At 45.9% G+C, this 15,549-nt stretch overlaps 1 protein-coding gene across 5 annotated transcripts in view; it reads left to right on the top strand.

Annotated features, from left to right (window-relative positions):
* The window catches only part of ATP2B3 (ATPase plasma membrane Ca2+ transporting 3), a 375,958-nt gene that overhangs the window by 146,079 nt on the left and 214,330 nt on the right, over nucleotides 1-15,549 (top strand). For all 5 annotated transcript variants that reach the window (XM_075324261.1, XM_075324258.1, XM_075324259.1 and 2 more), the window contains exon 3: nucleotides 10,676-11,009. In XM_075324261.1, coding sequence (XP_075180376.1) covers nucleotides 10,808-11,009 — 202 coding nt within the window. In that variant the 5' untranslated portion in view covers nucleotides 10,676-10,807. The remainder of the gene's footprint in view (nucleotides 1-10,675; nucleotides 11,010-15,549) is intronic.

Here is a 15,549-nt window from a genome sequence, read left to right on the forward strand (position 1 = left end):
CCACATAGCCCTCCATACAGAATAATGGGCCCCACATAACCCTCCATACAGAATAATGGGCCCCACATAGTCCTCCATACAGAATAACGGGCCCCACATAGTCCTCCATACAGAATAATGAGCCCCACATAGTCCTCCATACAGAATAATGGGCACCACATAGCCCTCCATACAGAATAACGGGCCCCACATAGTCCTCCATACAGAATAATGGGCACCAGATAGCCCTCCATACAGAATAACGGGCCCCACATAGTCCCCCATACAGAATAATGGGCCCCACATAGCCCTCCATGCAGAATAATGGGCCCCACATAGACCTCCATACAGAATAATGGGCCCCACATAGCCCTCCATACAGAATAATGGCCCCACAAACTCGTCCATACAGAATAATGGCCTCACATAGTCCTCCATACAGAATAACGGGCCCCACATAGCTCTCCATACAGGATAATGGGCCCCACATAGTCCTCCATACAGAATAATGGGCCCCACATAGCCCTCCATGCAGAATAATGGGCCCCACATAGTCCTCCATACAGAATAATGGGCCCCACATAGTCCTCCATACAGAATAATGGACCACACATAGTCCTCCATACAGAATAATGGGCCCCACATAGTCCTCCATACAGAATAATGGGCCCCACATAGTCCTCCATACAGAATAATGGGCCCCACATAGTCCTCCATACAGAATAATGGGCCCCACATAACCCTCCATACAGAATAATGGGCCCCACATAGTCCTCCATACAGAATAATGGGCACCACATAGCCCTCCATACAGAATAATGGGCACCACATAGCCCTCCATACAGAATAATGGGCCCCACATAGCCCTCCATACAGAATAATGGGCCCCACATAGTCCTCCATACAGAATAATGGGCCCCACATAGCCCTACATACAGAATAATGGCCCCACATAGTCCTACATACAGAATAATGGGCCCCACATAGCCCTCCATACAGAATAATGGGCCCCACATAGCCCTCCATACAGAATAATGAGCCCCACATAGTCCTCCATACAGAATAACGAGCCCCACATAGTCCCCCATACAGAATAATGGGCCCCACATAGTCCTCCATACAGAATAATGGGCCCCACATAGTCCTCCATACAGAATAATGGGTCCCACATAACCCTTCATATAGAATAATGGGCCCCACATAGTCCTCCATACAGAATAATGGGCCCCACATAGACCTCCATACAGAATAATGAGCCCCACATAGTCCTCCATACAGAATAACGAGCCCCACATAGTCCTCCATACAGAATAATGGGCCCCACATAGCCCTCCATACAGAATAATGGCCCCACATAGTCCTACATACAGAATAATGGGCCCCACATAGCCCTCCATACAGAATAATGGGCCCCACATAGCCCTCCATACAGAATAATGAGCCCCACATAGTCCTCCATACAGAATAACGAGCCCCACATAGTCCTCCATACAGAATAATGGGCCCCACATAATCCTCCATACAGAATAATGGGCCCCACATAGCTCTCCATACAGAATAATGGCCCCACATAGCCCTCCATACAGAATAATGGGCCCCACATAGCCCTCCATACAGAATAATGGGCCCCACATAGCCCTCCATACAGAATAATGAGCCCCACATAGTCCTCCATACAGAATAACGAGCCCCACATAGTCCTCCATACAGAATAATGGGCCCCACATAATCCTCCATACAGAATAATGGGCCCCACATAGCCCTCCATACAGAATAATGGGCCCCACATAGCCCTCCATACAGAATAATGAGCCCCACATAGTCCTCCATACAGAATAACGAGCCCCACATAGTCCTCCATACAGAATAATGGGCCCCACATAATCCTCCATACAGAATAATGGGCCCCACATAGCCCTCCATACAGAATAATGGCCCCACATAGTCCTGCATACAGAATAATGAACCCCACGTAGCCCTCCATACAGAATAACCGTTCCCGAATAGCCCTCCATACAGAATAATGGGCCCCACATAGTCCTCCATACAGAATAATGGGCCCCACATAACCCTCCATACAGAATAACGGGCCCCACATAGTCCTGCATACAGAATAACGGGCCCCACATAGTCCTCCATACAGAATAACGGGCCCCACATAGTCATGCATACAGAATAATGGGCCCCACATAGTCCTGCATACAGAATAATGAACCCCACGTAGCCCTCCATACAGAATAACCGTTCCCGAATAGCCCTCCATACAAAATAATGGGCCCCACATAATCCTCCATACAGAATAATGGGCCCCACATAACCCTCCATACAGAATAATGAGCCCCACAAAGTCCTACATACAGAATAAGGGGTCCCACATAGCCCTCCATACAGAATAATGGCCCCACATAGCCCTCCATACAGAATAATGGGCCCCACATAGTCCTCCATACAGAATAATGGGCCCCACATAGCCCTTCATACAGAATAATGGACACCACATAGTCCTCCATACAGAATAATGGGCCCCACATAGCCCTCCATGCAGAATAATGGGCCCCACATAGCCCTCCATACAGAATAATGGGCCCCACATAGCCCTCCATACAGAATAATGAACCCCACATAGTCCTGCATACAAAATAATGGGCCCCACATAGTCCTCCATACAGAATAATGGACACCACATAGTCCTCCATACAGAATAATGGGCCCCACATAGTCCTCCATACAGAATAAGGGGTCCCACATAGCTCTCCATACAGAATAATGGCCCCACATATCCCTCCATACAGAATAATGAACCCCACATAGTCCTGCATACAAAATAACGGGCCCCACATAGTCCTCCATACAGAATAATGGGCCCCACATAACCCTCCATACAGAATAATGGGCCCCACATAGCCCTCCATGCAGAATAATGGACCCCCACATAGCCCTCCATACAGAATAATGGGCCCCACATAGTCCTCCATACAGAATAAGGGGCCCCACATAGTCCCCCATACAGAATAATGGGCCCCACATAGCCCTCCATACAGAATAATGGGCCCCACATAGCCCTCCATACAGAATAATGGACCCCACATAGCCCTCCATGCAGAATAATGGACCCCACATAGCTCTCCATACAGAATAACGGGCCCCACATAGTCCTCCATACAGAATAATGGGCCCCACATAGCCCTCCATACAGAATAATGGGCCCCACATAGCCCTCCATACAGAATAATGGGCCCCACATAACCCTCCATACAGAATAATGGGCCCCACATAGTCCTCCATACAGAATAATGGGCCCCACATAGCCCTCCATACAGAATAACTTGCCCCACATAGTCCCCCATACAGAATAATGGGCCCCACATAGCCCTCCATGCAGAATAATGGACCCCACATAGTCCTCCATACAGAATAATGGGCCCCACATAACCCTCCATACAGAATAATGGTCCCCACATAGTCCTCCATACAGAATAATGGGCCCCACATAGCCCTCCATACAGAATAATGGGCCCCACATAGCCCTCCATACAGAATAATGGGCCCCACATAACCCTCCATACAGAATAATGGGCCCCACATAGTCCTCCATACAGAATAATGGGCACCACATAGCCCTCCATACAGAATAACGGGCCCCACATAGTCCCCCATACAGAATAATGGGCCCCACATAGCCCTCCATGCAGAATAATGGACCCCACATAGCCCTCCATACAGAATAATGGGCCCCACATAACCCTCCATACAGAATAATGGGCCCCACATAGTCCTCCATACAGAATAACGGGCCCCACATAGTCCTCCATACAGAATAATGGGCCCCACATAGTCCTCCATACAGAATAATGGGCACCACATAGCCCTCCATACAGAATAACGGGCCCCACATAGTCCTCCATACAGAATAATGGGCACCAGATAGCCCTCCATACAGAATAACGGGCCCCACATAGTCCCCCATACAGAATAATGGGCCCCACATAGCCCTCCATGCAGAATAATGGGCCCCACATAGACCTCCATACAGAATAATGGGCCCCACATAGCCCTCCATACAGAATAATGGCCCCACAAACTCGTCCATACAGAATAATGGCCTCACATAGTCATCCATACAGAATAACGGGCCCCACATAGCTCTCCATACAGGATAATGGGCCCCAAATAGTCCTCCATACAGAATAATGGGCCCCACATAGCCCTCCATGCAGAATAATGGGCCCCACATAGTCCTCCATACAGAATAATGGGCCCCACATAGTCCTCCATACAGAATAATGGACCACACATAGTCCTCCATACAGAATAATGGGCCCCACATAGTCCTCCATACAGAATAATGGGCCCCACATAACCCTCCATACAGAATAATGGGCCCCACATAGTCCTCCATACAGAATAATGGGCACCACATAGCCCTCCATACAGAATAATGGGCCCCACATAGCCCTCCATACAGAATAATGGGCCCCACATAGTCCTCCATACAGAATAATGGATCCCACATAGTCCTCCATACAGAATAATGGGCCCCACATAGCCCTCCATACACAATAATGGGCCCCACATAGTCCTCCATACAGAATAATGGGCCCCACATAGCCCTCCATACAGAATAATGGGCCCCACATAGCCCTCCATACAGAATAATGGGCCCCACATAGCCCTACATACAGAATAATGGCCCCACATAGCCCTCCATACAGAATAATGGGCCCCACATAGCCCTCCATACAGAATAACGGGCCCCACATAGTCCTCCATACAGAATAATGGGCACCAGATAGCCCTCCATACAGAATAACGGGCCCCACATAGTCCCCCATACAGAATAATGGGCCCCACATAGCCCTCCATGCAGAATAATGGGCCCCACATAGACCTCCATACAGAATAATGGGCCCCACATAGCCCTCCATACAGAATAATGGCCCCACAAACTCGTCCATACAGAATAATGGCCTCACATAGTCATCCATACAGAATAACGGGCCCCACATAGCTCTCCATACAGGATAATGGGCCCCAAATAGTCCTCCATACAGAATAATGGGCCCCACATAGCCCTCCATGCAGAATAATGGGCCCCACATAGTCCTCCATACAGAATAATGGGCCCCACATAGTCCTCCATACAGAATAATGGACCACACATAGTCCTCCATACAGAATAATGGGCCCCACATAGTCCTCCATACAGAATAATGGGCCCCACATAACCCTCCATACAGAATAATGGGCCCCACATAGTCCTCCATACAGAATAATGGGCACCACATAGCCCTCCATACAGAATAATGGGCCCCACATAGCCCTCCATACAGAATAATGGGCCCCACATAGTCCTCCATACAGAATAATGGATCCCACATAGTCCTCCATACAGAATAATGGGCCCCACATAGCCCTCCATACACAATAATGGGCCCCACATAGTCCTCCATACAGAATAATGGGCCCCACATAGCCCTCCATACAGAATAATGGGCCCCACATAGCCCTCCATACAGAATAATGGGCCCCACATAGCCCTACATACAGAATAATGGCCCCACATAGCCCTCCATACAGAATAATGGGCCCCACATAGCCCTCCATACAGAATAATGAGCCCCACATAGTCCTCCATACAGAATAACGAGCCCCACATAGTCCCCCATACAGAATAATGGGCCCCACATAGCCCTCCATACAGAATAATGGGCCCCACATAGCCCTCCATACAGAATAACGGGCCCCACATAGTCCTCCATACAGAATAATGGGCCACACATAGCCCTCCATAAAGAATAATGGGCCCCACATAGCCCTCCATACAGAATAATGAGCCCCACATAGTCCTCCATACAGAATAACGAGCCCCACATAGTCCCCCATACAGAATAATGGGCCCCACATAGCCCTCCATACAGAATAACGGGCCCCACATAGTCCTCCATACAGAATAATGGGCACCAGATAGCCCTCCATACAGAATAAGGGGCCCCACATAGACCTCCATACAGAATAATGGGCACCAGATAGCCCTCCATGCAGAATAATGGGCCCCACATAGACCTCCATACAGAATAATGGGCCCCACATAGCCCTCCATACAGAATAATGGCCCCACAAACTCGTCCATACAGAATAATGGCCTCACATAGTCATCCATACAGAATAACGGGCCCCACATAGCTCTCCATACAGGATAATGGGCCCCAAATAGTCCTCCATACAGAATAATGGGCCCCACATAGCCCTCCATGCAGAATAATGGGCCCCACATAGTCCTCCATACAGAATAATGGGCCCCACATAGTCCTCCATACAGAATAATGGACCACACATAGTCCTCCATACAGAATAATGGGCCCCACATAGTCCTCCATACAGAATAATGGGCCCCACATAACCCTCCATACAGAATAATGGGCCCCACATAGTCCTCCATACAGAATAATGGGCACCACATAGCCCTCCATACAGAATAATGGGCCCCACATAGCCCTCCATACAGAATAATGGGCCCCACATAGTCCTCCATACAGAATAATGGATCCCACATAGTCCTCCATACAGAATAATGGGCCCCACATAGCCCTCCATACACAATAATGGGCCCCACATAGTCCTCCATACAGAATAATGGGCCCCACATAGCCCTCCATACAGAATAATGGGCCCCACATAGCCCTCCATACAGAATAATGGGCCCCACATAGCCCTACATACAGAATAATGGCCCCACATAGCCCTCCATACAGAATAATGGGCCCCACATAGCCCTCCATACAGAATAATGAGCCCCACATAGTCCTCCATACAGAATAACGAGCCCCACATAGTCCCCCATACAGAATAATGGGCCCCACATAGCCCTCCATACAGAATAATGGGCCCCACATAGCCCTCCATACAGAATAACGGGCCCCACATAGTCCTCCATACAGAATAATGGGCCACACATAGCCCTCCATAAAGAATAATGGGCCCCACATAGCCCTCCATACAGAATAATGAGCCCCACATAGTCCTCCATACAGAATAACGAGCCCCACATAGTCCCCCATACAGAATAATGGGCCCCACATAGCCCTCCATACAGAATAACGGGCCCCACATAGTCCTCCATACAGAATAATGGGCACCAGATAGCCCTCCATACAGAATAAGGGGCCCCACATAGTCCCCCATACAGAATAATGGGCCCCACATAGCCCTCCATGCAGAATAATGGGCCCCACATAGACCTCCATACAGAATAATGGGCCCCACATAGCCCTCCATACAGAATAATGGCCCCACAAACTCCTCCATACAGAATAATGGCCTCACATAGTCCTCCATACAGAATAACGGGCCCCACATAGCCCTCCATACAGGATAATGGGCCCCACATAGTCCTCCATACAGAATAATGGGCCCCACATAGCTCTCCATGCAGAATAATGGGCCCCACATAGTCCTCCATACAGAATAATGGGCACCACATAGTCCTCCATACAGAATAATGGACCACACATAGTCCTCCATACAGAATAATGGGCCCCACATAGTCCTCCATACAGAATAATGGGCCCCACATAACCCTCCATACAGAATAATGGGCCCCACATAGTCCTCCATACAGAATAATGGGCACCACATAGCCCTCCATACAGAATAATGGGCCCCACATAGCCCTCCATACAGAATAATGGGCCCCACATAGTCCTCCATACAGAATAATGGGCCCCACATAGCCCTCCATACAGAATAATGAGCCCCACATAGTCCTCCATACAGAATAACGAGCCCCACATAGTCCCCCATACAGAATAATGGGCCCCACATAGCCCTCCATACAGAATAATGGGCCCCACATAGTCCTCCATACAGAATAATGGGCCCCACATAGCCCTCCATACAGAATAACGAGCCCCACATAGCCCTCCATACAGAATAATGAACCCCACATAGTCCCCATACAGAATAAGGGGCCCCACATAGCCCTCCATACAGAATAATGAACCCCACATAGCCCCCATACAGAATAATGGGCCCCACATAGCCCTCCATATAGAATAATAAACCTCACATAGCCCTCCATACAGAATAATGGACCCCCACATAGCCCTCCATACAGAATAATGGGCCCCACATAGCCCTCCATACAGAATAATTGGCCCCACATAGTCTTCCATACAGAATAACGGGCCCCACATAGCCCTCCATGCAGAATAATGGGCCCCACATAGCCCTCCATGCAGAATAACTGGCCCCACATAGCCCTCCATATAGAGTAATGGGCCCCACATAGTTCTTTATACAGAATAATGGGCCCACATAGCCCTCCACACAGAATAATGGGCCCCACATAACCCTCAATATAGAATAATGGGCCCCACATAACCCTCCATACAGAATAATGGGCAACATTGAGTCCTATATACAGAATAATGGGCCCCACATAGCCCTCCATACAGAATAACGGGCCCCATATAACCCTCCATACAGAATAATGGGTCCCACATAGTCCTCCATACAGAATAATGGGCCCCACATAGTCCTCCATACAGAATAATGAACCCCACATAGTCCTCCATACAGAATAATGGGCCCCACATAGCCCTCCATACAGAATAATGGGTCCCACATAGCCCTCCATGCAGAATAATGGGCCCCACATAGCCCTCCATGCAGAATAATGGGCCCCACATAGCCCTCCATACAGAATAATGGGCCCCACATAGCCCTTTATACAGAATAATGGGCCCCACATAGTCCTCCATACAGAATAATGGGCCCCACATAGCCCTCCATGCAGAATAATGGGCCCCACATAGCCCTCCATACAGAATAATGAACCCCACATAGTCCTGCATACAGAATAATGGGCCCCACATAGCCCTCCATACAGAATACTCATACTCAAACTTTTCTCCCCCATAATGTCACCTCACACTATTTTTCTCAAAAGGCTCATCACACATTTCCCCTTCTCCTTTCACATCCTCAATACTAACCAAACTGTCTCCTCAGATATTTACCCCCTAACTCCCCATACGGCCTCCTCACACATACCCCCTTCTTCCCATGTTGTGTCTACCCCCATCCTACCCCTCTCGCTCCCCATACTGTGTACGCATGCATCCTCCATCTCCTACTCTTTACTTATACATGGCTCTCGTCGCTCTCTATAGTGTGTCTGCATCCATCCCTGCCTCACTTTTCATCCTGTGTCCTCAAACATCTCCCTTCCCCCTCACCCACCATACTGTGTCTGCACCCATCCTTCTCGCTCCCCATACTTTGCCTGCATACATCCCCCCTCATACTGTTTTCTGATACATTCCCCCCTCACTCCTCATGGTGTGTCCTCAAATTTCTCAGTTCCCTCTCGCCCACCGTACTATGTCCTCAAAGTTCTCCCTTCCCCCTCGCTCCTCATACTGTTTCCTCAAATTTCTCCTGTCCTCCTCATTCCCCATATTGTGTCCACACCCATCCCGTCCCCCTTGCTGCCCATACTGTGTATGTATACATTCTCCCTTTCATTCATACATTCCTCATACACCCCCCCACGCTCCTTATACTGTGTCCTCAAATTTCTCCCTTGTTCCTTGCTCCCCATACTGTGTCTGCACCCATCCCCCTCGCTCCCTATACTGTGTACACATAGATCCTCCCCTCTCATAATGTTTCCTCATATATCTCCCATCGCTCCTAATACTTGGTCCTCAAATTCTCCCCCCTTACTCACCATACTGTGTCTGCAACCATCCTATCCCCCATCGCTACCCATACTGAGTCCGCACCCATACCTTATCACTTCTGATACTGTGTCCTCAAATTTCTCCTTTCCCAATAGCTCCCCATACTGTGTCTGCACCCATACCCCTCACTCCCCATACTGTGTTCACATAGATCCTCTGCACTTATACTGTTTCCTCATATATCTCCCATCGATCCTAATACTTGGTCCTCAAATTTCCTACATCCCTTGCTCACCATACTGTGTCTGTATCCATCCTATCTCCCTTGCTCCTCATACTGTGTCCACACCCATCCTCCATCTCTACCCATATTGTGTTCTCATACATCCCCCCCTTGTTCTCAATATTTCTGCACCCATCCCCACCTTGGTCCCCTTTCTGTCTACACCTATCCTCTCTCTTGCTCCCCATACTGTCTGCATCCGTCCCATCTCTCGCTTCCCAAACTGTGTCCTCAAATCCCTCCTTTTCTCACCTATTCTGCGTCAGCGCCCATCCCTTTTTTGCTCCTCAAACTATGTCCTCTAATACCCCATCCCCATTACAATAAATCTTTGGTGTCTTCAGTTCAACCTCTGCAGCACCAGTGAGTTACTTCAGCAGCGTGATCAGATGACCTGATCATGCTGCTTCACGTCGCCCTAACCTGGTAGTGTCAGTGGTCAGGGCTTCAATTGTACTTTTGTTTGAAAGATGCGAGTCACGATAGGACTCACTCACTGCATTTTCTCCGAGCCGGCTGTCACCTTGACATCCAACCGAGAGAATGGCCGACCCCACTACGGGGGGCGGTAAAATGCAGCCAGACTGCCACATCAGCTTCCCCTGGATACACCACTGACTAGGGACTCCCATTGGTTTCATGGAATGAAAGAAGCCACTATGCATTGGAATGTGTATAGCGTTCATTGTATATGTAATACTAAGGTCTACCCATTTCTTTGTTTTGCCAGCCCACCATCGATCCGGCACACCCACTGATACCAAGCCTGCAGACTGTGGTGGCTAATTTTGGAAAAACAAAATACGCACACTCCCGCCGATACCTACGCTCCTTGGCCAGGAAATCACAACAGTAAATCAAGATGGGAGATCTGAACAGCTCAGTGGATTTTTACCCAAAGAACCAGCGGAGAGAACAGAACCATGCCGGAGGTTTTGGCTGCACTTTGCAGGAGCTGCGCTCCCTCATGGAGTTACGAGGAGCCGAGGCCATTCAAAAAATACAAGATAACTACGGTGATGTCCATGGCCTGTGTAGGAGACTGAAGACTTCCCCCACTGAAGGTAACGTTCATACCACATGTCTGTGAATATATCCTGATGTCCAGGATTGTGATACAAACTTAAAGAGAACCTGCCAGAGGATAAAAAGTGGACAGTTTTTGCTCCCATTTTATTCCCACTACTCCCTTGAGTATTCTGTTTTTTGTTCTTTTTAAATCCGCTATATGGTTCCAGAGATATGGGCCTTTCTATTGAGTGCTCAGGATCCTCAGGGGTGTGTCTTTAGGCTGCTCTGCCACGCCCACTTAGCAATGACCATATAAGGAAGCACTAAATAAAAATGTCAATATCTCTGAAACCGTACGGCGGATTTTTAAAAAACAAAAAGTTTAATACTCAGGGGATCAGCAGGAATAAAATAAGAGCAAAGATTGGCTGTTTTTGAGACCTGGGAAAAAGTCCTCTTTTAATGGAGTAGATTGGGATTAGAAAAAGTGGTCTTGAAAAGGCGCCATCCATCTCTATAGGTTGTATCTGGTATTAAAGTTTATATTCATTCACTCGTAGACCAATCTGCTGTGCACATTTATTAAAAATCCTGGCAGCCTTTTATTTTTGGCGCAAGTAGAAAGAAAGCAATATGAATGCCATTCACCAAAGTTAAAGCGAGGGTAACGAGGTGTACTTTAAACAAAGATGTGTCCTCCTTTTACTTTTCTTCTTGGCAGCCTGTATTTAGATCCCAGAGGATCCCACAGATCCCAGAGGACCCCAGCAAGATGGCTGTTAAATTTCCAACGAAATAGCAAGGTGTACTCTTTTTTTGGGGATTGCAGAAGATCATGTGTCCTTCCTTCCTTTTTCTCTTAGCCCTAAAAAACCCAAGATGACCAATTTTGACATAAAAAAAAAATCATGATTTTGTGACACTCTGTTAGGAGATGTTTATGCTATATGTTTAGCTTTATGTGGCCATCTAGTGGTTGAGATGGGAATTGCAATTTTTTTTTTTATGTTGTATTGATTTTGTATTAGGGGGAGATGGGATAAAAATGTGCTTTGTATGTTCCTATGCAATTGCTTAATTATGGTCTAGGAGATATAATAAGACCACCAACCCCCTTTAATTTAGCTATTCCACCTTTTATATCACAAGCCATCTTTTTATACCAGGATTTTCCAATAATTCTTGATGACCTCATCTGCAGTATGAGAAAGACATCTCGGCCACATCAACTGTGTGTTATAAAAGGCTTGTATAGGGGAAAGAGACAATTCTATCCCCCCGAGACCGCCATTAAGGGATGTGCTCTGCCCATATAATTCAATGAGAGCATGAGCAGGACGGATAGGAAGTAACAGTAAACAGGAAAGTGGAGTCAACAGGTCCCTATGGTGTCATGAAGCTTGCGTCTTGATGAAGTCTTCTCTCACCATCGATTTAATACCAGGTGACTGTCGGCTTTATCATTTTACATCTCAAAAAGCTATCATGTGTCCCGTGGCCAATAGACGTAAATGCATAAGCTGAAAAACAGGCTTAAATTTATTATTCTGTATGTACTGCTAAGTTTACCCCTGAAAAAAATCAGACACCACCTCAAAGAATAGCACTTACCAGACCCTAAACAATTAGAATTGGCAAGTGAATGGGCTCTCACATACAGATCTGCATCGTTGTCAGGTTTTCTGTGTTCTACAGCAGTTGGCTCCCCCTGGTGACTGGAAGCAGTATCACTCGCGTAGTGATACTGGTACCCAATCTGTTTGTGAGAGCTGCAGTGGAACGGCGAGGGACCTGACATCAACGCAGATCTCTGTGTGAGAGCCCATCCACCATCAGCATTTGTCAACTATAATTGTTTCCGGTCTGGTAAGTGCGATATTTTTGTTTTTTCGGGGGAGTATCTTCTTTCTTTTGATGGTGTCTGTTTTCTTTTGGGTGGGGGGTCTGCTTTCTTTGATGAAGAGTCCTACTGTATTCTTTAACTTTTGGACTCTTTTTTATGGAACTGCAATTAGGGCTTATTTTTGGAGAAGGGCTTATATTTTAAGCATATGCAATAAAGCCCCCAAAATCCTACTAGGGCTTATTTTTGGAGTAGGTGGTCTTATATTTTAAGCATACACAAAAAAAGCCCCTAAATCCTAGAAGGGCTTATTTTTGGAGTAGGGCTTATATTTTAAGCATATTCAATAAAGCCCCCAAAATCCTACTAGGGCTTATTTTTGGAGTAGGTTTTATATTTTAAGCATACTCAAAAAAGCCCCCAAAATCATTTAGGGCTTATTTTTTGAAGTACGGCTTATATTTTAAGCATACACAAAAAAAGCCCCCAAAATCCTAATAGGGCTTATTTTTGGAGTAGGGCTTATATTTTACGCATACTCAAAAAAACACCAAAATCCTACTACGTTTTATTTTTGGAGTAGGGCTTATATTTTAAGCATACCCAAAAAAGCCCCCAAAATCCTTCTAGGTCTTATTTTTGGAGTAGGGCTTATATTTTAAGTATACGCAACCCCCCCCCCCAATCCTACTAGGGCTTATTTTTGGAGTAGGTCTTATTTAAAGCCCCCAAAATCCTGCTGGGGCGTATTTTGGAGTAAAGCTTATATTTTAAGCATACTCAAAAAAGCCCCCAAAATCATTTAGGGCTTATTTTTTGAAGTACGGCTTATATTTTAAGCATACACAAAAAAAGCCCCCAAAATCCTAATAGGGCTTATTTTTGGAGTAGGGCTTATATTTTACGCATACTCAAAAAAACACCAAAATCCTACTACGTTTTATTTTTGGAGTAGGGCTTATATTTTAAGCATACCCAAAAAAGCCCCCAAAATCCTTCTAGGTCTTATTTTTGGAGTAGGGCTTATATTTTAAGTATACGCAACCCCCCCCCCCCAATCCTACTAGGGCTTATTTTTGGAGTAGGTCTTATTTAAAGCCCCCAAAATCCTGCTGGGGCGTATTTTGGAGTAAAGCTTATATTTTAAGCATACTCAAAAAAGCCTCCAAAATCCTACTAGGGCTTATTTTTTGGGGTAGGATATATATTTTAAGCATACTCAAAAAAGCCCCCAAAATCCTACTAAGATTATTTTTGGAGTAGGGCTTAAATTTTAAGCATACTCAAAAAGACCCCCAAATCCTATTAGGGCTTATTTTTTCGAAGTAGGGCTTATATTTTAAGCATATGCAAAAAAAGTCCCCAAAATCCTGCTAGGACTTATTTTTGGAGTAGGGCTTATATTTTAAGCATATGCAAAAAAAGCCCCCAAAATCCTGCTAGGGCTTATTTTTGGAGTAGGGCTTATATTTTAAGAATACTCAAAACAGCCCCTAAAACAAGGGAAGCAGTTCAGTGCTGAATCTCCATCCACAATACAGTCCCTGACAGAAGTTCTGTCGCTTATCCATGTTATGTAAATAAAAGCTTAGAACCTGACTTTAAATTCATCCATTGGTTTTATAAATTACTCTTTTGAAAGCTGAAACCCTCCCAAATTTGGTTTAGGTTATGAAAATAAAGTTCCTGCAAAGCTGAAATATTGATCATTTAATGAACACAGAAAGGTCAGATTTTGGCAAGACAGAAGTTTTGTCACCCACAGAAAGTAATGAAATTCAAACAAATAATTAACTTCTAATACAAAGGTATGTTGCATAACATTGGTGAATGACGTTGTGGTGCTATTAGAGCCATATTTAATATTTTGTGTGACTTCCATGAGCTTGAATGACTTCATCCATGCGGTTCAACAATGATTCATACAATTTATTGATGAAATCATCGGGAATAGCAGAGAATGCAGTCTTACATGCCTCCCAGAGTTCATCTAGATTCTTTGGTTTTGTCTTCCAAGCTTCGTCTTTCATCCTATCCCAAACATGCTCAATGATGTTCATGTCTGGTGACTGGGCTGGCCAGTCCTTGAGCACCTTGATCTTTGCCAAGAGGATCTTTGTTGTAGAGATGGATGTATGAGATGGAGCACCATCCTGCTGCAGAATTTGACCCCTTTTATGATTGGGAATGTAAGAGGTAGCTAATACTTCTTTATATTTTAGAGTATTGATATTGCCTTCCACCTTTCAAATGTTTCGCACACCCCCATACTGAATGTAGGTCCAGAGACCATATAGAGATAGTACTAGAATTATATACGGAGATATATTTGGTGTCTTCTTTCTAGGAAGTTTGAGAAATTTAGTAAATCCTTTGGAAGTTTATGAGGTTCCCCCTTATTTCCAGGTGGGTTAGGAACTATAACTATGGTACCAACCACATGGACTACAGTCCCTGACAGAAGTTCTGTCGCTTATCCATGTTATGTAAATAAAAGCTTATAACCTGACTTTAAATTCATCCCTTGGTTTTATAAATTACTCTTTTGAAAGCTGAAACCCTCCCAAATTTGGTTTGGGTCATGAAAATAAAGTTGCTGCAAAGCTCAAGGACTGGCCAGCCCAGTCACCAGACATGAACATCATTGAGCATGTTTGGGATAGGATGAAAGACGAAGCTTGGAAGACAAAACCAAAGAATCTAGATGAACTCTGGGAGGCATGTAAGACTGCATTCTCTGCTATTCCCGA

The sequence above is a fragment of the Anomaloglossus baeobatrachus genome, chromosome 9, assembly GCF_048569485.1.
Source record: "Anomaloglossus baeobatrachus isolate aAnoBae1 chromosome 9, aAnoBae1.hap1, whole genome shotgun sequence".
Taxonomy (NCBI): Eukaryota; Metazoa; Chordata; class Amphibia; order Anura; family Aromobatidae; genus Anomaloglossus; species Anomaloglossus baeobatrachus.